General features: G+C 42.3%; 1 protein-coding gene across 1 annotated transcript in view; it reads right to left on the reverse strand.

The window, feature by feature from the left end:
* Nucleotides 1–480: 480 nt before the first annotated feature.
* LOC115794058 (transmembrane protein 163-like) overlaps nt 481–26812 on the reverse strand; it is a 30770-nt gene continuing 4438 nt past the window's right edge. The window contains exons 3-8 of the mRNA XM_030749299.1: nt 19392–19435; nt 19204–19295; nt 12336–12432; nt 4207–4318; nt 3903–4044; nt 481–3242 (exon numbers count right to left, since the gene is read on the reverse strand). Coding sequence (XP_030605159.1) covers nt 3182–3242; nt 3903–4044; nt 4207–4318; nt 12336–12432; nt 19204–19295; nt 19392–19435 — 548 coding nt within the window. The 3' untranslated portion in view covers nt 481–3181. The remainder of the gene's footprint in view (nt 3243–3902; nt 4045–4206; nt 4319–12335; nt 12433–19203; nt 19296–19391; nt 19436–26812) is intronic.

The raw sequence follows: 26812 nt of genomic DNA on the forward strand, positions 1-26812 counted from the left end.
AGTAGGTGGGACTGTATGAGAATGTGTCAGACGTTCAGGTCACTGATGGTTGTGGTCTTTAGTAGAGTATCACCAGCGTTTAAAGCTCGTGCACGTCCGAGATGCTCGAGTTCGTGCATTTTTTTTTTTAATGAACAGCCAAACATTTTGAACCCTTCGCTGTCGCTTCTTAATAGCCACGACTTTGAGCCCCGCTTAAGTGAGCAGCTAAAACCGGTTTTGTTGCAGCCAGAGCCTTATTTCTTTTCTGCCAGTCGGGCTCGTCGGAAGCACACCTTTGATCCGATCATCAGCTGTTTGGTTTCCGGAGCAACTTGCTCAGAGCGCTGAGCCATCAGCGAAGCTTGGACAGAACAAATCGCCATATCGTCTCCTGTTGACCTCAGCGTTGAATGTCTCCATTGTATCAGAAGTCTGTTACTCGCACCAACACGGATGAATATTTGTTTTCCAAACTTGTTTGAAGCTCTCAGTTAAGAGTCCAGGGTCAGAAACCCCAGAGCGGCCATGACTGTGGTCCAAGCAGTGAAACGTGAATAACACAATGGCATCTGTTTGTTTTTGTTTTCACAGTTCTTGACGAGTAAGAGGGATACAACTTTATTTTTAAATAAACCTTTTTTCTGTGACAAATGGCTCAGACTCTGGTTTTACATCACAACCATTCAGAGTATTTACACAGGCACACAACTGTACAGTCAGCAGGCTGAAGAGCAGCTCGTGTTTGTGTACCACAAAGCTAAAGAAAACCGAGCTGATATGGAGTTAAATGTGTCTCAGTGTTTGGGACGTATTAAACACAGGAAATGATTTATTACAAGCTGTTATTATTTTTGTTGTAATTCTTTATATATTGTGGGCTTTCAGAGAGTCTTTTCCTGTGATCTACATGTGCTGTTGCACGCACACAGATTTTAGACACACACGTACCTCCATATGCTCAGAACAGAATTGATCCCTTATTTGTATTTAAATAAACCCAAACAGCACAGTCACATGTTGGTCATAAAAACTAGTATCACAGCACAGTGTGTACATTCAGTTACAGTCACTGCAGCAAGCACGGACTGAGGGAAACGTATGAAATATGGAAAAAAAACAAACAGATCAAGTCACATAAACACTGATCAGCAAAATTAAGGCTTTGGGATGGTGTCACACAAAGTCCTGCATGATGATGATGATGGCTAGAAAATTAAAGATTTCTTATGTGTATCCAAATATCAAAATAAAAGCCAAGGAGAGGATCTGCTGCCATCACAGCTGAATCACAACTAGGAAAAGGTGTTCAGGCAGAAATGAATGAGCACACGAATCAGCTTTATGAGTTCATTACAGACACAGTAAGCTCACAGAGGCCCTAACACCGCTCTAACTTAACCCACTAACTAGTCTCAGTCCTGCCCTTCATTAACACGCCTGTGGTGGAGTCGTCCTCTCAACTACCAGGAAGCAGACACTAACAGGAGAACCTGCAGGCTGCTGTCCTCCTGAGCTCAACCACTCGAACTCACAGAGGGACCGCTTCATTCTTAGGTGCTCAAATGTGGCCATGCATACAGCAGCCACCTGTTAATGCATTTAGGGTGATGTGGTTCTTCCAGTATACACACCTCCCCCCTTCACTAATCAGACTTTACTGGACACGATAATAATCCAGCTCCTTTTTTGCACCGACCAAGCTAAAACTACATCTCAGAAGTCTCCAAGGAGGACGTGTTACCCCAAACCCTGCTGCATCGTTCAGGCCTCCAGTGAACCAGATCAGCCTCTGATTCTTTCAGATAAGCTTTGCTCCTCCTGCAGCAGCAGCTTCACAGGTGTCTAAAGGCCCGGGCTGTTTGTAATACTTGAACTTGACAAATATTGTGACCCTGTCCGTATTAAAGTGCAAAAACACAACTGAGGCCCGAACTCTACCTTCATGGACAGGTTGGCCCAATAGGAGTGTTGCCACTAAGATGTTACAAAACCAAACTGAGCTGAACTTTAGCTGAGCTTAAGAGTGCCCGTGTACATGTGGAGAGGGCGTGACTGAGAAATATTTCCCACCACATTTGGCTCCTGTTTTGATTGGCTGATGCAGCACGTGCTCAATTATAAATCTGAGTCTGTGTCACGTGGTGAACCTGATGCCGATCAGCATGACAGTCATATCTCTAATGAGCTCAGTGCCAACAGTGTGCAAGACTTTAACTCATTTTCTTTGACCTTTACGAGTGTCTTGTGTTCACTTTTGTCTCAGGGGCCAGTGTTGATGAACATTCACATGTAATGACCTCCATTTTCTAAGTTCCTCTGTTGGTCAGTAGATGGCGTAATTTCTGAAGGTTAGAAGTGATTTTCCCAGGCGGTGCACTGACATGCAGCGCAGCTGTTTTGTTTTCCTTCTGTCAGCACTACAGTGAAACAGAGTCAGGTCATGACTCTCTTGTGTGCCTGGATGCCAAAAAAAGATTTATTTTTTTTTGCTCCAGGACTGTAAGCTGGTTCTGGAATGATGCTGCTGCAACAGTCTGGATAAATATTGTAAACAGCAAATCGCACATCACTGAGCCTCCCAGTGTGTGTGTGCGTGCTTATGTACCCACTCCCTGTGCCAAATTGGCATTTTATTGATATATATATCCGCTCTCTAGTCATAAAAAGGTAAACACCATTAATACTCCACTGCTACATCAGCTACATCAATCAGTTTGACCTGCTTGTGCTGCAACACTTTATAGCACAGCTGAGCAAAGGCCTCGAGGAACCATGGGAAAAACAAGCTGCACTGGTGCGATGGGATGTCGCCGTGTAACCGAGGTACTGAACATCAGCTAGCTGTACAAAAAAATCTGCTGCTTCTATGACATTATGAGGTCTCTGTGTCCATGAAATGCTGCAGTACAAGCTGTCTACCTGCCTCTGTTATCCTCGCTCTTTAAATATGGAGGCATGAAAAAGCAGGCTGCGCCTCTGACTGATGAACATGTTATATGTACATTAAACTGTAAAACATTAAAAAGGTGCCACAGACGCTGGCATCTTCCATTTGAGCTCTGAATGGGAGGACTGCACAGACAAAGACGCCTTCACTGGCACCGCGAGGACTGATCATGATTGTCTGTGGAGTGCCTCTGCAGCCCCCATCCTGTCAGTCACCTCAGTCGGCACTCCCAAACCCGCCGTCTGTGATCCGTCACTCAAAGCGCTCGTAGTTCCTGGTTTGTCGGACCCGGGGGACCATGTCCAGGAGCAGTCTGCGGCAAAGAAAACAGCAAAGAAAGAAGAAGACTTTGATCCATTTAATGGTACTTCTGAGCATCTCAGTTCAGCACTGCGCTTAAACATGAAGTTGTTTTGGGGGGTTTGGGTGGTGCTCAAGGCAGAGAATCTCACTGCATCAGCACAGACGATGGAAACCTTCAGACTAAATTTAGAGTTTAAGAGAAACCGCCTCCACCCCTACCAGCTGTTAGAATGCTAATTCTCTAGCTTTGAAACCTGGTGAGCATGATGCAGAATTTCAAGCACATCGCTTCTTCATTTTGTCATTATTTCAGTGGACACAATATAACCTGTCATGCTTTTATAAGAATCCAGTGACAAAAATGCACAAACTGAATTTGTACACAGTATTACACAAAATCTTGTGACTTCTCCTGACAAAAACTAAAACAAAAACATGGTTTCTACCAAGTTTCATAACTTGGCAGATATCTTGAAACACCACCAGGTACTCAGTCAAACCTGATGAGCTGCAAACTGCTTTGCAACCCGCCTCCACCCCAGCTCCTCCTTTCATGCTGTATTTGACGCATTCAGTGTCATATCTGTGGATGTTTGCCTGCAATATCAACAATTATCTCCATGATACCAAATGAAAGTATGCCATCTTTCACCAAGTACTAACCACTTACTTAACTCCATAGGCGAGGATGATCAGACCTATGAGCACACCTATTGTTCCATCCAGGTACCACACCTTGGGTTCGTGCTTGAAGACTTCAGCACTAATGAGGATGGAGAAGCCCATGACCCCCCCCACCAGTGAGTTGAATCCTGGAAAGAGACAGCAAATGTCAAAGCGCACTGTTGCTTAAAGGTTAGCTGATGGGGGTTTTGAGGGTTCAGAGGTCAGCTTTCAGAAACCTTCTAGGATGCCAGTGAACATGTGACGTGTGGCAGATGCTTGAACTGACTCCGATTCTTGTGTGCACCTACCATCAGTGATGAGAGCTCGGCTTGTCAGCACTTTGCCGAGCATGAACTTAATCACAGCCAATATGATGCACGCCAACCCACTGACAATGGACACGCTGAACAGGAAGTCATCCTGTGAGAAACAGACAAAGCACAGCAACACGGTGGGATTCATCGTCCTCTTCAAAAGTGCAGCACTGATTCATAACACTTCTTTAATTATTACTATCAGCTCAGAACATGAAATTTTACTAAGCTGCAACCTCCAGGTCTAAATGAAGTGCCAAAAACTGCAGTTCCTCTAATGTCCACTTGAGGCTGGCTTCAAAAGTGACTCAGCTTCAGTTACAAAATTATCTCATTTACAGCCTGAACAGCTCATTTCCTTCTGTATAACAACTGTACAGGGGGTGGGTATTTTTAAAATTCATGTCTTTAGACAAATTTGGTGGCATGGCTTCAGTGGCTTTGTTGATGTTCGACCACGGGCGGCCGTAGTCAATGCCGTGCTAACCCTGCTAATCTGCACCAGACGTTTTAAATGTGTTTCCTGGTGCATTTTTAATGGAATTATCGGAATCATAATAAAACCAGCTGTAAACGCGTTTACAGTTTTCAGGGATACAGCTATTACATTTCTGTATCTAGAAAAATATGTGTTAAAAAAAAAGAGTTTAAATTTCTTTGTGGTTTATTGGACTTTTTAGAAGTTTCTTTATTATTATTAAAATGTGGAATTTTGATGTATTGATGTACAACAAGTTTAAATTCTCAAAAAAAAAATGGCACTACAGTATGTAAAAAAGTAAAGATAAGCTCTGGCGGACTTGCTCTATGGTGGATCACAAAGGGTTCAAATGCAGAGGTCAGAAACTTCAGAACGGTTATGCCATCCTTTATCTACAGTCTATGGCCTTTACCAGAACGTATAATTCTTTTGTTGTTTGTTATTTTTACTATTCAGTAAATCAGAACACCAACTAATACTGGGGTAAATCTTTATTTACAAAATGGAAGTACAACCAATACTTCATTGCATACTGATACCTACAGTATGTACTGGACTCTTAATTCAAATGGACTCTTGACTGTTGACCAGATCCCACAGCAGCATACACCTCAGGACTGTAGGTGCCTTTAAGCAAGCTTCACGTTCCAATCCATTCAGGTTATTTAGAAAAGCCCTATTTCAGCGTTACGTCACATTTCCACCCACACACTCACGTACAACTGTGTGCCCAATAACAACTACATCAGTAACTTAGTAACATCAACTTTTCACACTTAACTGATCAATCCAGGTGCTGTTAGCGGCACTGTCTGCCTACCAAAACAGCAGAGATGCTACCACTAACAAACCTTACACCCCCACAATCATCATCCCTTCATCACCTCCCCTCAGTATCGTTTACCTCCAGTAATGGTTCAAAAACATTCTTCATTGCTCCCCATAGCTCTTATGTAATTGCTTTTCCTGACAAATCTTTTTCTGATTAGTGTAGTCTCAGATTAACTGGCCCTTCCTGATGGATCCTTTTGGATTTCAAAACTGTAAAGATCACTTCGTTGTTGCATCTATTTTGAGGGCCGCATCACTAAATGCCTGAAACGCAAATGCACAAAGGATGGATGGAGGAGGAAAAATGGATTAGAGAAGAGAAAAGGGAGCTGCAGAGCACTCCGAGTCTCTGCAGCAACATTAATATTGCACTATGGCCTTGGAGCCATGAAAAGCTACTTTGGCAAGCTCACAGACAACAAAGAGGAGATGGAGAGAAAACCTCGGCATGCTGGATGGACCTGAGTCAATGCTGTGACTCAGGTTTGAAACTAAAATCTAAATTGCATATCTTCAAGACATGCAACAAGAAGAGATCTGTCCCAGCAGCAGCACACTGTAAAATTAGTACAGTTTAAACTAAATATATTAAATTATATTTAGTATTATATAAACATTATATATAAATATTATATAAACTTATTCAAATCAGATTTAGAGACATGTTTGCAATGTGTTGTGCATAAACTGTATGTAAATGATGGAAGTAGCCATTGTGCCAGAGCTTTTTCATTGTTGCCATCTTGGTGTTTTGAAACTGAGGCGCAGACATGACTGAGAAATGAAGGGACGCTGCACGCTCATTGGGTCAATCACAAGGTGAGCCCACCTGAAAGCATAACCTACTTTATCCTCCTTTTTGACTTTAATTGGGACCATCATTTATAAAGAATTAACTTGATGTTGGATTCAGTAAAATTTGAACCTAGCTAATGAGACCTGAACTCATCAGAAGAGTGTTTACTGAGGATAAAGTCAACCAGTTATTTTCCCACAGACTTCTTTTTGAAGCAAATATCGCACTTCTGCATTGGTTTCTTTTTTTTTAGATCCAGAAGCTACTTCCATCTTTTATATACAGTCTATGTCAATGCATTACATTTATCAGTGCAATAAAAAATAAGCACATTTAGGTATCGACATAGGCATAGGAACCCCCCCAATATTGGAGACAGGCACATTTGTCCCACCTAGAAATTACACTACATGCCACTGCGCTCCCTCTGCCCCCCTCTGAACGGCTCCGAGTGTTTGTGAGCCGGAGACAGCGGCAGGAGTCAGAAACTCTTTGAATGAGGTGAAACGGTCTGTCAGGAATGTTACCATGAATATGGCTTGTTTGTCAGTTTACTTTCATACGAGAGGCGGAAAAATCATTTTGGCTCTCCTGCAAAGGCCAATGTTTTTAATCTTTTCTGTACCTGTTTGGCTAAATGCAGGGCTGTAAAGAGGCACACAGCTTGTCTATTAAATGTGAGAGGTATCACTTTTATTTATTTCTTTTGCTTCTTATTATTTTTATTGATATTTATTTTGATTTATTAGATTAGAGTTTCAAACTGAATAGGCATAATTTAATAGCTGTTTTTTTTTTTACTTAAAAAGTGGATCATTTGTTCATTACATTATCTGTGAGGATTTTTTTCATGTCTGAATGTTATTAAATGTTTTCGGCCAATAAAACATATCAAACTTTGCACTTCTGTGCATTATTAAATGATTTTTGTGCTACTGAAATATTTAGCTTGCTACTATATGAAGGAGTGTGAGGGCCACATTGAGAAACAAATTAATCATTTTGAGAAAAAAGTCAAAATCGTCGAAGTCGTCATTTCAAGTCAAATAACGGCCACAGCTGCTACACTCTCTACAAAATGCCTTGGGTAGAAACAACTTGATCAGCTGTGTTATTGTGTCTTGTGGTTCTACATGTCCTCTCTGTACTGTACAAAGGTGCAGCCATCCTTCCAGCTAACCGTTGCCAGTTTGTGTGGTTTTTCCTTCTGAGCAGATGCAGCTTTCTGCACTCTCTCTTCACCGTCCTCATACTAATCCCTACATCGTGTTTATGTACTAAAAGAGAAATCATTTCCTTGTTACTAAAACCGATTCTAAAGTATAGTTTCACTAACTCATAATACAAGACATTCTGGAGGGGATAACAGACGTGTCGTGGCAGTTGTTTGACTTGAAACGACTTTAATCTGCACATTTTGACTTTTTTTCAAAATTTTGAATTTATTCTCAAAATGCAGAATTTATTTATTTTTTCTCAATGTGGCCCTGATGCTCCTTTGTACTAGTACCAGTGCGGCCAGCTGATAAAGTAAGCCCTACAGCCTGGAATGACATGGTCATTATGCTTCATAAAAGACTCAAGCCATTTGGTTTGGTGGTTTGTCCACGTCTTATGATTATAAAACATATTATATGTAAATTATACATGCAATAATATAGGTGTACACAACACTATTTTTCCAAGAAACATTTGAAAAAGAAAAAAGTAAAAGATCAAATAACATTTTTTATGCTTTGCTCCGAGCATTTACGGATCTGTCAGGTTTCCCGATATGTGTCCCCCCCAATAGTAAACTCCTTCCTACGCCCCTGGGTATCGATATACTCGTACCTAACGGTCAAGGCGCTGCAAGACAGAACAGTTGGTATAGTCAAAACTAAAAGATATGTTTTGTATTTTTTTATTGAATGAAAAGCAAAGAGCAGAGATGAGTGAATGTACCAAGTGAGGTGCAGACTGCAGATCACTTATTTATTCTGGAAAGTTCTGTGTCCAGTCAACTGAAATGAAGGATGCTGTGACTCACTCTGTTATCACGGGGAATCCCCCAGTGACCTTATAATCAATTTTCCCATGGTCGCTGTTGTCTGGCATTTGGACCACTGGCAGAGGGACACACACACACACACACACACACACACACACACACACACACTGCCCAGGAGCACTTCACATTTACATTTAACAACTAGAGATCTCTGAGCAAAATCTGGCAGCCGGCAACAGCAACTTTTTCCTTTGCATCTTAGTTTGTGTGCAGATTAAAACACACAAGATAGAACATGTTAATCCGATCAGGAAAGATAAAACAATTAAACAATTAGATTTTTATCGGGGGACAAATTTGGCCGTGCTGGTTGCTTTCACTCCTTCTGAGAAAAAGGCTGTTATTGAGTGACTAACGCGTGTTTGTCTTCGTGTTGTATTTGAAGGTCTTTCTGCGGCCTTGGAAAGGATTTCATAAACCTCAAGGATGTAAGAATCTCTCAGCTGTCAGAGGTCAGAATTAATTTGAAATATGAAAAGCCCTGCTGGGAGTTAAAAGGCTTTCGCAGCACGTATGTCATGCAGAGAACGGTTTTGTTTTGGATGCTGACATTAATTGGACACGGAGGACTTACAGAGCAGGAACCGTCAGGTGTCAAACCCAACATCCTACTCCACACATCTCCCCCCCACCTCACTCTGTCCAACCGCTGCATACCTGAGCAGCCGCTTTCCTTATTAACATTTTATAGGGAGAAAAGACGCCAGTGAAAATAAATCTTAGTTTTCAATGCTGGCACAAATGCGAGGCGCAAGCTTTAGATCTCCAGCTGCGATGCACCAGAAGTCAGCCTGGTAGAACCCGAGTGTGCGACAGAAGAGGAGCGGGTAGACTCAGAAAAACACAATCTGTCGGCCTCACCACTCACAGTCTGCCTTTGTTTATGCTTTGGTGCTCGCGCCGGGCGATTCTCTCCCTCCACGCAGCCACAGACGAATCGAAGAAAAACACAGTTGTGTCAATAAATCTGTAAAGGGTTTAAAAAACTAATTGGATTCGGAGGCCGAGTGAGTTACTGAGACTATTTGAAAGCCTTTCTTTTGCTCAGCAGCTGATCCAACAACAATGATTAGTCTGATTAAAATGCATCCAGCTCGGTTAACAGCAGCATCACAGCAAAACAGGCTGCAGCGACACAGAGGAAATAAACTCCTCCGCAATAGGTAACTTGCATTTACCTTAACATCAACATACATGCACCTACACTCACTGCCCACTTTATTAGGTACACCTTGCTAGTATCGGGCTGGATTCCCTTTCAGAACTGCTTTAATTCTTCATGGCACAGATTCAGAAAGGTGCTGGAAACACTCCTGAGATTTTGGTCCATGCTGACGTGACAGCATCACACAGCTGCTGCAGATCTGTGAGCCGTGCATCCATGATGCAAATCTGTTCCACCACATCCCAGAGGTGCTGTACTGGACTGTGGAGGCCATTTGAGGGCAGTGAACTGATTGTGATGTTAGACAAACCAGTTTGAGTTGATCTGAGATTCGTGATATGGCTCATCCCTTTATGCTGAGGTCATAAAGGGATGGACATGGTCAGCAACAACACAATTTTGGTGAGCCTGTGCAAATTGTAGCCTCAGCTTCCTGTTCTGAACAGTGGTGTGAGTCTTCACACATGAGGTTTGTGACATTCTTCATCAAACAGGAGCAGGGTGTTACACACACACACACACACACACACACACACACTAAACTAAACTAAAAGGGAAAACAAATCTGTTTCTGAGTCTGAAATTTTTTTAAGTGCGCATTTTCAGTCCCATCAATCTTGAGATTGGGATATTTTAAACATGAAAATAATCTCACTCCAAAGTTTGATTGGATTGCAGTGAAATATACTTTTTCAACATTTACTGAAGCCATACTGTCACCTACAGAAATTATTTACTTTTACCAAAATGTACATGACCACTTTAACCTGTCTGCCAGCACAGTCTCAAGAGCATGGAGGAGATTCCAGGCAGTTACTCTAGGAGAGCTGGACAGGGCTGTAGAAGGTCCTTAACCCATCAGCGGGACCGTATCTGCTCCTTTGTGCAAGGAGGAACAGGATGAGCTCTGCCAGATCTACAAAGTGACCTCCAGCAGCCACTGGCTCTGAATATCTCTGACCAAACAATCAGAAACCTGAGGGTCCAAAGTCCTTTAATAGGCCCTGTGCTCATTGCCTCTCACTGTGGAGACCCCAGTTGGCATTTGCCCTAGAATACCAGAATTGGCAGGTCCACCACTGACGCCCTGTGCTATTCACAGATGAGAGCAGGTTCACCCTGAGGACATGTGACAGACGTGAAAGCATCTGGAGAAGCCGCGGTGAACTTTATGCTGCCTGTAACATCGTTCAGCATGATCAGTTTGGTGGTGGGTTAGTGATGGTCTGAGGAGGAAAATCCATGGAGGGACGCATAGACCTCTACAGGCTAGGCAACGGCACCCTGACTGCCATAACATATCAGGATGAAATCCTTGGACCCACTGTCAGACCCTACACTGGTGCAGTGGGCCCTGGTTCCTCCTGGTGCGCAACAATGCCCAGCCTCATGTGGCGAGAGTATGCAGGAAGCTCCTGAAGGATGAAGGAATTGATACCACGGACTGGCCCCCACGCTCACCTGAACTAACTCCAATAGAGCACCTCTGGGATATTATGTTTAGCTCCATCCGACACTGCCAGATTGCACCTCAGACTGTCCAGGAGCTCAGTGATACCCTGGTCCAGATCTAGGAGGAGATCCCCCAGGACACCATCCATCATCTCATTAGGAGCCCTGACGTTGTCAGGCATGCATACAAGCATGTTGGGGCCACACAAACTACTGAGCACCATTTTGAGCTGCTGCAATGACATTTCAGCAAAATGTTCCATCCTGCTGCATCATTTTATCACTTTGATTTTTAGGGTGTCTTTGAATTCAGCCTCTGTAGGTTGATCATTTTCATTTCCATCAAATGATGTGGCATCCTTTAATTCCTAACACATCACCCAATCTACACCAGTGTAGATATCCAGCATGATTTTTTTTTCTCCATTGAGATCTGCTGTGATTTCAAAGTGTTCCTTTAATTTTTTTCATACATGTATGTATGTATGTATGTTTAAAACCAAATGATCTTGTGATGTCCTGAAACAAACACCAAACCCGCACACATTTAATCTTTTCAGTAACATCTATATGTCCATAACATCCTCCTCCACGTTTCTTGATGAAAATATGCTGTCCCGTTAGATCCATTGACAGGGACAAAGTCAACCAAGTTACACACACACAGCTTCATGCAAATAAACATCCTGCATGGTGATTTTAAAGATATTATTAGATATGAGAGCAATGTCATTAGAGCTTTTTTTTTTTTTAATTATAAATGAAATCCTCGTCTCGGGCAGGCTGTTGGTATTACACCAGGGACAGCAAAGTCCTGTTCCTGGCTGGATAGATCAGTGGTTACTATGTGGAAAAAGCTTTAAAAAAGCTTTAAAAATTCCACAGAAAAATCTGATTATACACTAAACCTTTGGCACGGGTTTAGAGAGATGAACCAAACCGTGACCTGGCTTGACTGTGGGTAAATCAGCTGCCATAGTGAACAGTATGTTAATATGTTTAGGAGGGGTTTCCCCTGAATGCTAAATGGATACCATTATGCATCCCATATGGTGGCTGCTTGATCCAAAGCTCCCGTCTATCTCGTGTCTGACCCCTGCATCTCAGCTGGAGCCATTTCCTGCCCACCATGTAGGAACATAATCATGTGGTAGTAAACTCTAATCTGCTATTATCTAGTCTCATCCAGTGTTTTCATGTGCTCTAAGTGCAGAACAATTAAAATATGGGGCTCAGCAGCATTTGTGTTTTTTGTCCTTTCACATTTGGTTTATGATCCCACGTAAAATCTTTCTAAAAATGAGTGAACTTCCAGCTGAAAGAGTGTGACGGATGGATGAGCTCTTACCACTTCAGGCAGCAGTTTTGTGGCCAGATCGTGGATGGCCTTACCGATAATGCACAAGGAGGAAAGGATGAAAACCACACCCAGGATAACACAAGCTCTGTGGAGGAAAGGAAAGAAGACAGCAGGCGATCAGTAACCGCACAAATAGCGTGCTTTTTAGGTTTGATTCTTCATTCTTCCATCCTGCACAGATCCCGATGCAACAGGCGGCCCTTTCTGTGCGGAGTCTGCATGTCCCTGTGTCTCCTCACACCTCCCTGATCAGAGCCAAACATAAAAATATCAATCTCCTTTTGACTGCATTGGTCCTGACTGAATTTAATATCCAGTCATAGGCAGTAGCTCAAAACAGCAGCCTCGCAGACCTCCTAGGACAACTGTAGAGTCTTAGACAAGGCTGCAGTTTGCCGCCACCCAAAATGATCCTGAATGACAGATAATATTCATATAGAGTGATACAGAGCAGAGAAGCTCAGAGAGGATTCATTTGGAAGCAGCAGATGTCCTTTAAGCACCTTTACCCAATTAACAAAGTCTAGAGGGACACAAAAACCAATCGGAGCATATGCCCTGGTCACAGATGAACGCCTGAGTGTATGTGTTCAAATCTGACGGCTGCTCTCGAGCCACACTCGAGCCCCGGGTTTTGACCTGATGAGGTAACCAAGGCAACACCCAACATCACTCTGGGAAGTCCACAGCACGGCGCACAAACGCGTACAGACACACACACACACACACACACACATGGGAGCATCATATCCACCACTACAGCCCCCTGTTGTTTCCAGCGTACTGTGGATGGAAAGTGACACCATCCCTCTGAGCTGCTGTTTACTGCAGCAGCAAAAAGACCCGTAAAGCTTCCAGCTTCTGTTTTCATCCACAGATGTTGATCACTTTTTTTTTTAGCATCAAGGCCTTCACAATGACAGCATCTCTAATCTTAGTGATTTAATGGAAGTATTTGTGTTTTCACGTGGAAAGTAAAAGTCCCCAATTTGTCTTACTTTGACACCTTAAGCTTGTTACCTTGGCAACCACTCGGTACTTGGGCATTGCTGCTTAACCGCATCTTCTCTGTCATTCGCAGACAGATCCGAAAATTAAGAACAATAACGCGGAGCCTCTCGTTGTGAATCGGTGGCCTTCTCGCTCGGTCTGCTGTGAGCCGCTGGCTGCCTGACAAACAAACAGGAAAACACTACAGCGGCAGGACGACACCAGGCTGCAGTCAAGGTATGCACGTATATTATCCCTCTGTTTAAGTAATATAGTGTTGGGGTTTACACATTTGCTTGGCAAGCAAAGAGTCACTGGTTAAATTCCAGCTAGAGACCCAAATCCCCTTTAGAGTTGTGTCAAGAAGGACATCCAGCGTAAAACTCAAAGCCAGATCAAACATGTAGAGCTGCCCACTGTGGCAACTATGTATCAGAGAGCAGCCCAAGGTAGCTTTGTAGCCAGGTACCTGCTGAGGGTTTTGTTGCTTTTGGGTGACTCTCGTCTTTTTTGTGTATTTTAGGAGTATTTCTGTGTGTGTGTGTGTGTGTGTGTGTGTGTGTGTGTGTGTGTGTGTGTGTGTGTGTGTGTGTGTGTGTGTGTGTGTGTGCAGTTGTCAGGGACTGTCTGAGTGTCTGTGATCAGGAGGAAGCAGTCTCCTCAGTGAAGCCAATTACAGCTCTGTAACTTTGTCTAAATTCTCCAGTTAGGTACTAAAATGATAAAATGAATTCAAGTAGATTTGTGTCGATGTTCTAATGTGAAGGTTTAACATGCTGTCAAACATTTATATTAAAAACACAGCTGGGATTAATCAGACAGGTCCTTAGTCACACACTTCCTGTTTGTCCTGACTGTTTTATGCAGCCTGCCTGGTAGATTCAGTCGCTCTTTCTGACACACCAACTGAACCTTAAACATAATACTGCAGTTTAAATATATATTATTGCTCACTTGATTTGGCGTAACCTGTAGCTTATGGTGTTAGCTAACCTATGTGTTATCAGTTAATAATCCAATAATTTGAGGCTCAGGAAATGTTTATTCGGGAAAAGTTCCCGCTGTGTGTGTTAGTGTTTCAGCTAACACTAACTCTCATTTGTTTAGGCTGAGAGTTAGTGGAGGAGAGCGGCGTCACTGGCTAGGAGCTGGTTAGCTTAGCTTAGCATAAAGGGTAGAAATGGCTTTCAGGATTTAACAGGCATTGATAGTGATTTATGCAGGTGGTGAGTTTGTAATTTAAGCATACAGGAATTCTCATTGGTTTTTACTCAGAAAATTCCTATAAATGCACCAATCTAAGGCCCCGTTTACACGAGAACGTTTTCAGGTAAAAACTAAAGTTTTGTTGCGTTGCGGCTGTTTACACGACGGCAACGCAACAAGCATTGAAATGCTCGGTTCTCCGTCTGCGTGTAAATGGCTAAAACGCTCCTTTTTAAAAACGGGAGGTACTGGCACATGCGCACTATGGTTGCGACTCCTATACACACACCGCCACCTTGTGGCCCACATGGGAACTACAGTGTTTTCAAATCTCTTGCTGGATCGTTCTCGTGTAAACGGGGCCTAAATGTTTAAACCTGAAAACTGAACTATAAGGCAGGTCTTTTCATGCCCTTCTTTCATACTGGGTTACCTTGCATTGCTGTAAATAATATTTTATTTTACAAGTAGTTTTATATTGGTAGCACAAAAGCTGTTAGAGCATTGGTAACACATAAAGACAGCTTGGTTGGCTTTGTCACTGATGATATTGTAAGTCTCTAGGGGTTAAGGAAGATGCCATTTCTATTTGCATATCATTTAAATAGATGCACACAGGAAGTAGGGGAGCTAAGTGACCCGTTTTACACCCCTATCCTAATTTTATTTTCAATTTGTAACATATTTATAATTCCTCCTGTCAAGTATCTTTATTTGATGTATGTTCAATAAGAGCAACTGTATTTGTGGCATCTTTGGATGTATAAATCGTATATTTTCAAAGACCGGTGTGGTCCGAGAACTCACTGGCACGTGGCCAGTGTGAATCATTTTCAAGATGTTGTCTAGTTTCACCTTGGAAAGAGCCAGTTGTTTCCCCTGCTTCCAGGTTTTACACCAAGATTGGCTTTAGTAGTATTCTAGATACAAACAAACGTTACTATTCTTATCCCAATCTCGACAATAAAAAAAGACTAAACAACCAGCACATCCAATAATTACCTTATTATACTTGTTAGGCAGAGTCAGACTCCCAATCAGCCTCGCTGCAGCCTCCTCATGGCTTTGCTTTTAAAGCAGTATTTTAACTGTTATTTTGTTGTTCACATTGTGCCTGTTTTGCTGTTGAATCTTTTTCCATGTACATAGTGTCTTGTCTCCTGAGGATATGAGCTCATCTGTCGTCTCTACTGCAATTATTTGTCCTTCCTGTTAAGGGTGAATGCATGTTGGGAGTGAAAGGTTCACTTTGTTAAACCACCAGCAGTTCCTACAGTACGGACAAACTTTGAGATTTTACTTTATTTGTAAACTGATATTTTTGTTTTGCATGGAGTCCATCCAACGCTGGATGAATTGATACAACACTGTTCAGAAGAGACCAGAAATAAAGTAATGACTGAAGTGATGGACTGGCTTTTCTTCCGCTCTCTCTTTCAGTCTCCTGCTGGCTGCCAGCAGCACACTGACCATTCAACAGGCTCTGAAAGGCCAGCACACACACACACACACACACACACTTACACACACACACTTTATTCTCAGCCAGGTAGAGATAAGATGTGAGGTGCTCGTCTGTGATCGGTCCCACTGGGCCAAGCCTGACAGAGCTGAAGAGACGCGCTGTCCGGCACACTTCTCTACTGGACAAAGCAGACCGCACACACTCTCTTCCCTCTCTCACATTTAGCCATTGTAGACACACTGAAATCAATTTCATCGCTTTGCTGGATTTGTTTGGTCTTTATAGACTTATTTAAACACGAGGGCATGCCCAGGCTTCTGCTATTATTTTTCAAATATGAAATGAAGAATAAAAAACACTTTCTACAGAAACAAAAATGTCAAAGTATTTTTTTGGGGCTGAACATTCATTTTAAAGTAAAAATATTGATAAAGCTGCAACATCTAGTGACATTATTGGCTGCATATGATAGGGGTGAAAGACTTTGCCCATTTATTACCACTGATTGCAAAGCACCAAGGAAAAGACCCCCTAAATGAAATAAGTCAAACAGTTGTCGAGATACACCAAGAACAGATGGTAAGACATACAGCGAATTATTTGATCCCTGCTGAATTTGTATGTTTTCTCACTGGTGTGAGAAAACCAAAATAAACTAAAGAAATGAAAAGTCTTTAATTCTTATGGTGGTTTCATTTTAATGTAGAGAGACAGAATATCAACTGAAAATCCAGAAAAAACACATTACATACAAGTTATAAATTCATTTGCACGTCACTGAGTGAAATAAGTATTTGATCCCCGACAACCCAGCCAGAATTCTGGCTTCCACTTAGCTATGTGCCCATGTGGCACATTGATTACAATCAATCAATCAATCAATCAATCAATTCCACAGAATCAATTTCTTCCATTCCAACCTCTCCACCACCATGAGCAAAGACCAAAAAGCTGTCAAAGGACATCAGGGACAAGAGTGCAGACATGCACACGGCTGGAATGGGCTACAAGACCATCAGCAAGAAGGTCAGAGAGAAGGTGACAACTGCTGGTGTGATTATTCTGAAATGGAAGAAATATAAAATGACCATCAGTCACCCTCAGTCTGCAGCTCCATGCAGGATCTTTGCTCATGGGGTGAGGATGGTCATGAGAAAGGTGGTAGATCAGCTCAACACTACATAGGAGGAGCTTGTCACTGATATGATGGCAGTTGGGACCACAGTCACCAAGAACACCATTGGTAACACACTACGCTGTAATGGATTGAAATCTTGCAGCACCCACAAGGTCCCCCTGCACAAGGAGGCACATGTGCAGGTCCGTCTTCAGTTTGAGAGTGAACATCTAAATGATTCAGAGAAGGTTTGGGAGAAAGTGCTGCGGTCAGATGAAACCAAACTCGAGCTCTTTGACATCAACTCGACCCGCCGTGTTTGGAAGAAGAGAAATGCTGAGGATGACCCCAAGAACACCATCACCACAGTCAAGCACGGAGGTGGAAACATTATGCTTTGGTGCTGGTTTTCAGGATGACTTCACCGCATTGAGGGGCCAGTGGACGGACGAGGACCTCCTTCCCTCAGCCAGAACACTGAAGATGGGTTGTGGGTGGGTCTTCTAGCATCACAACGACCTAAAACATATCACCAAGGCAACAAAGGAGTGGCTAAAGAAGAATTACATTAAGGTCATGGAGAGGCCTAGCCAGTCTGCAGACCTCAATCCTATAAAAAAAAATCTGTGGCGGGAGCTGAAGCTTCAAGTTGCCAAGTAGCAGCCAAGAAACCTAAAAGATTTAGAGTTTCTGTGAAGAGGAGAGGAAAAAAATCTGAGTGCAAACCTGTGACTAATTACAAGAAACATCTTACTGCTGTGCATGCCAACCGGGGTTTCCATACCAAGTACTGAGTCATGTGTTGCTTGGGGATCAAATGCTTATTTCACTCAATGACATGAAAATCAAGTCATAACTTTAATGTGGGTTTTTTTCTGGATTTTTGGTTGATATTCTGTCTCCCTCCATTAAAATGAAAATATAAAAATCAGAGAGTGTAAGCAAATTTGTAAAATCAGCAGGGGATCAATAATTATTTCCCCCCCACTGTAGATAAAACAACAGTAAAATTATATTTCACAGTATTTTTATGGGTTTCCAATGCTGGGAATGAAGAGGATATGTACACTGTACATACAAAGTATACATGAATTAAAGTTATTGCTGCCCACACACAGTGGCTCTAAAATCCAGATGTTCACAGGCTTCTAAGGTTTTCATCGTAGATTCAGCGGAAAGTAGCAACATATCAATCAAAATAATCCATCCATCCATTCACTTCCGCTTATCCTGTTCAGGGTCGCGGGGGGGCTGGAGCCTATCCCAGCTGTCATAGGGCGAGAGGCAGGGTACACCCTGTACAGGTCGCCAGCCTGTCGCAGGGCCAACACAGAGAGACAAACAACCTTTCACACTCACATTCATGCTCTCATTCACACCTATGGGCAATTTAGATTAGCCAATTAACCTAACCCCAGTAAGTGCATGTCTTTGGAATGTGGGAGGAAACCGGAGTACCCGGAGGAAACCCACGCAAGCACGGGGAGAACATGCAAACTCCACACAGAGAGAGGGAGAGGCCTGGGCCAAGGTGGAATCGAACCCAGGCCTTCCAGATGGTATTCTAACTGTGAGGCAGCAGTGCTAACCACTGCGCCACCGTGCTGCCCTCAATCAAAATAAGATGAATGTATATCAAGTCAAAGCTTCTGCAGCACATGTCACAGCAGCATATTACAATACACTGTAATACTGTAATAAAATTACTGAATAATACTTTATTGCATCAGCAGTTGTTCAAACGACCAGACTTTACTAAAATGTTTCCGCTAAGGCCTTCTCCCTACTTCCTACCATTCAATACAAATAAGTCTGATGGTGCAGAAGCAAAGGACAAGCAGCAGCCTAGCAGATGATTCCTGAGCCACAAACACATGTTTGCATTGCTAAGGAGACAGATAAAACACTAAACACTTAAGTTATCTAATTTCCTACACCACAAAAAAACAGGTCATGAGCATAAAAATCCCAGTCTGAAAACTGGCTCCACGCTGGCTTTGATTTAAAATGTTTCCCAGCATGTGAAGTAGCATATATGCCACAGACAGTATAAATGATGGCCTTGTTATCGTACTTACATGTATTCACGATGCGCTGAGTGGACAGCTGCAGCGTTGCTGTACCGCCACAACACAATGATAGAGGATAACACATCCAGTGTGGCATCAAACTGCAAAGCGTAAACACAGACATTAGTTCTTCTTTCACCACAACATGCACTTTTTTTTTTAGTTGTAATGAAGTGGAGTCTTTACTCTGGACTTACAGCAAATCCAAACGCTGAAGCACTGTGGCGCATGATAGAAACCGCTAAAAAGAAAAGAGAGGAAAAACATTCACTGCCTGGTTCATATTCATTTCCAGTTTGATTTGATTTGATTCGGGGCTTTTAAGTGCTGTAAACGCAGAATCAGTGATTGTGATCTTCTCATTTTAAGTCAACAGAGATTTCAGATTTGTCCTGCAGTCTGTGTGCTGACTGCCCCCCCGTTTAACTGCAGCGATGATTACTGTGAGTTTCTGCAGAGAACCTGCTGGAAGCACTGTTTTGACTGGGGTACTGAATATCTGCCTGTGATTTGGATTAATAATAGTAAGCTGTAGATATGTTAAAAACAAACACTGAGGAACATAGCTATATGTACCCACACACACACACCTGCAATGGGAGGGAATGAGGAGAGAAGGAAGAAGAGACAAAGGAGAGAAAGATGCACACAGATAGAAGGGAGGAATCCTCTCCTCCCACGTTTATTTTTAGCAAGACTCACAGGGGGCCAGCATTTCGCCTCAGCCCTGCATACAGAAACACAGCACTGTGTGGTATCACTTTCACTCTTCCCCCCTTTAGCAGCTCAATCTATTTGCTGCGAAAAGAGTCAAATCTTTTCTTTCTCCTATGCCTTCTCCCTGTCTGTGCTTCCTTTTCTTTTCCCTCCAGCCTCCCAAGCGCCCCTCTCATCCATCCATCCTCGCTTTTCCTCTCTTATTGTTTCATCTACATTCGGTTGCTCTCTCTAGCCTGAAGGCACAATCACCTACTCACCTGCCACAGCCCAGACCAAAATGAAAACAGAAACAGATGCTGCATCCACATTCTCCCGCACACAGTTAAGCACACATGAGCGACCCTTGAATGCAAATGAGTGGAAGGGATCTTTTTAATGATACCTGAAATCTGCAGCGGTGCAGAGTGGATGTAGTATCAGCACGTTCACCAAAAATACTGATGTAATTTAACTGTGGTTGGTTTAAGCCCATGAAGCCCATGAAGACTGGCATGAAGACAGCTGCATCAAATGCTCCCCGACACATTATAATCATACACATATGCAACTAATTGCTCCCAAACTACCAATTTATGGATTTATTCTACACCACAATGACCAGAGCGCTTTACAAAAAGCACAGCAAAATGATGAAATGCTTGTCAGTAATAAAAAAAAAAGTTGCTGCTGCCTCTGCAAGCCACTTTGCAACCCACCTGTACCCCAGCTCCTCCTTTCATGCCGTCTCATATCTATTGCATGCTCAACTTGGCCATGTTGACAAATATAAATTCCTGCAGACGGAAATATCAGTCTTCTTTTGAGTTCTGTATTTCCTGTAATAACAAGATTTTACCCTTTGAGTTTTGGAAGGTTGCGTCCGAGCTCAGAAAGCAAACGACAGGCTGGCAGATCTCAGAGCCAGCCCACATCAGGTGACGGCTCAGCTGATAACCTTCTACACAGCTGGGCCGCACTATTTAAGATACCTTACCCTGCACAAGTGCAAGCTCCTTTGCAACCCACCTCCACTCCAGCACCTGCATTTCAAGCTATTTCTAACTGTGTTTGATGGGGTCTTGCTGCTTGCTGCATTCCCTGTCTCTGGCTTTCCGTGTTTGCACATGAAAGGAGGTACCAGAACAGAGCCACACCGCCAAATATAAATGCTGGCTCCTTTTGACTATAGCGATTCAATTAACACACTGCTGCATTCGCCTCTTCTTTAAACATCCAGGGTGGGGACATTTATAAGTCAGAGCCTCATCTCTCCATGTGTCAACAATGCATGATACAGCAAATAGAACTGGCAGCTGTTACAATGAAGATAAATAAGGAGGGAGGGCTCCTGAGGTACTTATCTGCCAGAATTGACATAACGAGGCAAAGGTAGCAGGCAAACAAGACCATTTTCTTTGGTTTACAAGCTAAGGACTCTGCCAAAAGCAACTGAGGTGAGCATGTACGTGAGAGTAGAAAAAATAGAAACAAAACACAAGGCAAGGATTACACAGAAGTGCCTCGGTTTTGCAGTCAGATTCATTCCTGCACACTCAAGCTTGATCCAAAACCATTTGCTGCACCATCAAGGGAGCAGATTTGTATCTAAGAGTACAAAACAGAGTTGACAGTATCTATTTTTCCAAGTTAAATTCTCCAGATAGCTGAAAAGACTTCATATTCCTTCACTGTGAATTCTGCTCTCGTGCTATCATGTCAGTTTTTAAAGATCTCATTTGGGATAATAAACCCAAAACATATGACTGTAATGTTATCCAGAAATGCATATCTTCTGCTCCTCTCCCCTTCTTGGCTCTGTCCTCCCTTCCTCGCCTCCTAGCGCCTTCATTAGGAGCAGAGAGAGCAAGTTGTGTATAAATGAATCTGCTGCGGTTCTGCGGTCGTCAAAGCTGAGCCCGGCAATGACTAATTAGCTCCCAAGAAAGCTGGGTGCGTGTCAGCGGGGACGGACCTCCGGGAGCACATCAGGCTATCACACACACACACACACACACACACTCAGCTGAAGATTCTAGCCTCCCTCTTCCTCTTCCTTACTTCTTGTCACATCTAACAAGACAAGCAGGAGAAGATGAAACACCATCCGCTCTTTCAGTTTATTGTCTGATTCTGCCGCAGCATTATGCATATCAGTGAAACACTTCACTGTCAAGTTGTTTTTGCAGTTGGTGGACTGGTGGTGTTTGTTTGACTGCCCTGCTTGTAGCAGTGCATAAGCCTGGTCATTAAAGTTTCTCCATTTATTTATTCAACTCAGTTCTCCTTGATAATAAAACATGAGCTGGAGGTCTAAAACCAAACCCCGACTGCAGGTCTGCTTAGATTTCACCCAAAGATGCAGTTCAGATTCAGATAAACTCTCAGTTTCACCCTTTATCAAATCAAAAGAAAATGGTTTCTTTACTATTTTGTTTTAACAAGCAGCAATTTCTGGAGCTTAAAATCATATCCCAATGAGAGGCAGGGTAATATCCTGGACAGGTTGCCAGTCTGTTGCAGAGCCTGTTTACAGCCCAGTACAAAAACTGGTTTTGTCTCTGTATCTAATTTCTGTTCATGACAATTACAGGGAGTAACTTTTTTTTTTAACTTAACCTCCTGAGACCCTGCGTCCACATATGGGGACATTACATTTTGGCTTTGCTGCACCTTATATTGTGCTCAATAGTATTTTATACTTTAAGTCATGTTGTTTTTGTTGTGTTGTGCTATAAAATAATCCCAGTGTCCACATCTGAGGACATTTTTTTTTTTCTCACAAAAGTATATAACAACCATGTAACAAAATACAACTTCCTGTCCAAAGAGGAAGCTTAGTTTAAATACATTTCAGGTCCATCAAATCACAAATATCTAAGAGAAATTGAAAATGCATTGCAAACAGGAGCTCGGGTCTCAAGAGGATAACTCCATCCATCCATGCATCCATTTTCTTCCCCTTAACCTTTTCAGGATCATGGGTGGATTATGGGCGAGGTACATCCTGGACAGGTCACCAGTCTGTTGCAGGGTTAACACAGAGACAGACAACCATTCACATTCACACATATGGGCAGTTTAGAATCACCAGTTAACCTAACCTCAGTGCATGTCTTTGGACTGTGGGAGAAAACTGGAGTACCTGCAGAAAACCCACGCAGACATGGGGAGAACATGCAAACTCCACGTTATAAGGTCCAGATGGTGGATTTGAAAACTTTACATAACTCGCCTGTTTAAGTTGCATTAGTGCTTAAAGTTTGCATTACTAGGGCACTGAGCAATCCAGGCAGCTGTAGCTATTAGCTTAGGCTTCACTGTGCTACTTTCAATCACTGAACTGGGCTTCTCAACCATGTTTGTAGTGTTGGTGCCTGTTGGAGTATTTTAACTCAATGATTTGACAAATAACATGACTTTCTGTTGGCTTATCATAATTCTTCCACTTTGATGAAATTGTAGTACTTCATTAGCCTGTTACTTAGTACTAATTAGCAGGTACCGATGTCTGTGCAATAGATGGAGTTTGCAAACTAGATTTGGTAGCATTAGCTGAAAGCTCAGCACAATACCCTCTCAGCTAAATATGATCAAAACAAGATGCCAGTGGCCATAAATCTAAAGCTGAGGCTTCAAAATCCAAGTTTACAAACCACAGAATGGGTTAGGTGGGTTCTGTCCATCTTTTGTTTGTGTTTTTGCGGATTAGGGATGAGGGTCATTCCATCTCAAATCAACACAGCAAAAAGAGCTCATTTTCAGCATCTACTTGACTAGTCACTCCTGTTGGGATGTGTCTACTCTTTGAACTATATGACGCTCTAATCTGAGCTGCTGTAAATAAACTGAGAGCGCTCTTGGGACATCGTCACTAGAGCCATTTCCATCAAAGCATTAGTGTTTTTTTGACACTGCTGAATGTAACTGGTCTAAAAATATACAGCCAGGTGTGAAACTGCTATGAAAATGGTCCAAAGTTAACCTTTCCCTAACTTCGTGTAGTAACACTTCTTAGGTGATGACTGTCCCGTGACATTTTCCCCACTGAGATGTTCTTTTCTATAAACTAAAAAGCTGCACTTGCCTGCCTGCCTACAGTAAAGGTCGCACGCACTTGGTCTTTTCCATGTTAGAGTAATGCCAATGTTTTTGCAGGGCATACGTTACCCAGTGGCTGTATCATTCTGTCGTTATGCAGAGCTCACAGAGAACAACAGCAGGTGGTGTTGACTGGACTGACTCCCCGCAGAGCTCTGATAAGTCTGTAAAACACTGCTGGACCTCAGGGTTTGAATCCTAATGAGGTCCTTCACACTGATATACAACTATGATACCATCTCTCAGTGTTTTTCTTTGAAGGCCCTTCACTGTTCCTTGGTTTTAACTCTTAACTTTCAGCTAGAACTTATTTAAAATGCTCTTAACCAGCTAAACTTTGACTTTATCTTCGCCATAGCAGCAAAATTACTAATAATTTAAGAAAACACTGTCCATCCATCTGTTCTTCACCTGTACCAACAAACATTTAACCAGTCAGATACATTGTCGGGGACCTGGGTATTAACCCTAGTGTTATATAATTCAGATAAACTTATAATTCAGAGTAATTAGGGAGCTGTTGGGTTTTTTCTCTCTGTGTGTGTTTTGCGCATCTTTAGCCTCGTCCTTTTAACAATATTTTGTTTGGTGTGGTTTATGTTGGCTCACGCAGGGAGCTCCTTTATGGAAACAAATATGTCCAGCAAATGTAAACACACAGCTAAAAATGAAAGAGGATGGTATCTGCTTTTGGTTCACAGCACAATTCTCGCTCAGTCTATTTACATTCAAAGGCTCCTATTTACACAGGATTATAAAAACAGCTTGTTACTAGCACCATCTTGGAAGCCAGATCAGCACCTTTGCCTCTTTGTTGTGTTTCTAAAGCATCCTCCTGCGAGGGAAGGCCACGGGGTTTTGGGGATACTTGTATTGTCATGTTTAGTTGGTGACATGCACCAAAATAACTTCCTCATGAACGTCAGGACCCTTGGTTTCCCAGCTGAGCAGTAGATTTCAGTGAGATGAGTAACATTTTTGCCTGCCTGTCAGTGGTTTTAATGTTGTGGTTGATTTCAGTGTACTCTGGCTTGTTTCCAAAGAGCCGGCTACTTTTCCACTGAAGATTTAATGAGTGTTTAAAGAGTGATCACGAAACTGGAGCAGTGGATTGTTTGTTAATAAATTCATTTTCTTTACAGTACCAATCAAACAGGAATAGAAATAAGACCAGAGTGAATCTAATTTGTGCTGCTGTATAGATGTGATTATCAACCACTGTCTAAAATCACTCTTCCAGTATTTCCGTAACTTCACAGATCACAAAACAAAGCATACAACTTACAACTTAAACTGATTAATTTCAAATTAAGCAAACGGGAGCCCTGTCCAGCCAGTGATATAATTAGTAAATTATGCAAAACTACAGCAAAAAGATATTTATCACATTTTTTTCACCACAATGCAAAACATCTGCAAAATAATTACTGCAAAGGAGATAACATTCTTAAATTTGCAATGAATATGCCTCTCTCAGAGAGGAACATAATAAACCCGAAGTGGCAGAAACATGGTGAAGATGGATGGCTAATAAAGCTTGACGTAATACAGTATTAACATAAATGTTGGCATTTGATTCACTGTACCAGAGTTAGCTTAAAGCTAATTTATATCTGCAGTCCCTTGGCAGGTTACATACAAATAGTCAATAATCAGTGTAATATCACACTGACTGTTAAACTCGAAAAACACTGCCAAATATTGTTTGCAGTTATCCCACTCTGAGGTCTTCATGTTTAGGTTTTGTTTGGTTCCTTTCATTGTTTTCAGTCCAACTGAAACTACACTAGCATGGAGGCAGCCAAGGCTACTGCTGCTAGCACTGCTAACGTTAGCCAGACTCTGCAAACTAATGTGACACCGTGTGTGTTTGGAACATTCGACACAGCGCAAAGCGCCACACATCTCAGCGGCATTTAAAATATGATTAACTGAGGAATGTGATTAATGGTTTCATATGGCTGCAAAATATACACCAAATATTAATTTGGCAAATGTTTAACTTAAAGTCTGCTCAGTTTGTAATGTTTGCTGAGGATTTTCAGACCATTCAAGAATGTTGGGGTCATTGCTCAAACAAAGTAATGTATTACACATTACTACTTACTTTTCTTAAAAGTAATGCATGTTACTTAATTACTTAAGTCATTTATTAACATGTAACACTTTTGTGTTACTCTGTAACATGACCTAAAATGCGTTGTCACATAATTACCAGTTACAAGTATAAACCTTAGGCTGCCGTTCTACACACTGACAAAAACCCAAATCCTCACACAAGACCTTTTTTCGGCTTGAACACAAAGCTGACAACACAAAGAAAAATTTAAAATAAGTCCAAAGAGACCACAGCGATCACCACAGTGAATCTACTGTAGAAACATATGAAGGTAGGAATGGTGGCTACAAGCCTGACTGCTCATCACTGCTTTTGTTACCTGTTGCCGTTCAGGCTCTGGCTGCTGGACTGGGATCAGCACTCAGCTTTATCATCACTCTGGGTTCTTTGCTAGCTTTGTGTTACTGTGCTGTCTGTGCGGATGCTTGCAAAGAGCTGAAGTTGCTGGATGCAGTTTGCACTTTAACATCGTGCTCTTGGACAGACTACCACAGACAACTAAAGAGACAAACAAATATTCATATTCCCATTCACACCCCCACCAATTCAGCTTTATCCTAACAATTATCCTAACAAGTATGAATTTGGACTGTGGGAGGTGCCAAAGTACCCAGAGGAATTTCACACACATCAAAGAAAAATCAAGAAATGTTACTGTGTAATCTCAATACAGTATTGGTCAAAGTTTGGACACACTGGTAC

The sequence above is a fragment of the Archocentrus centrarchus genome, chromosome 2 (genome assembly GCF_007364275.1).
Source record: "Archocentrus centrarchus isolate MPI-CPG fArcCen1 chromosome 2, fArcCen1, whole genome shotgun sequence".
NCBI lineage: Eukaryota > Metazoa > Chordata > Actinopteri > Cichliformes > Cichlidae > Archocentrus > Archocentrus centrarchus.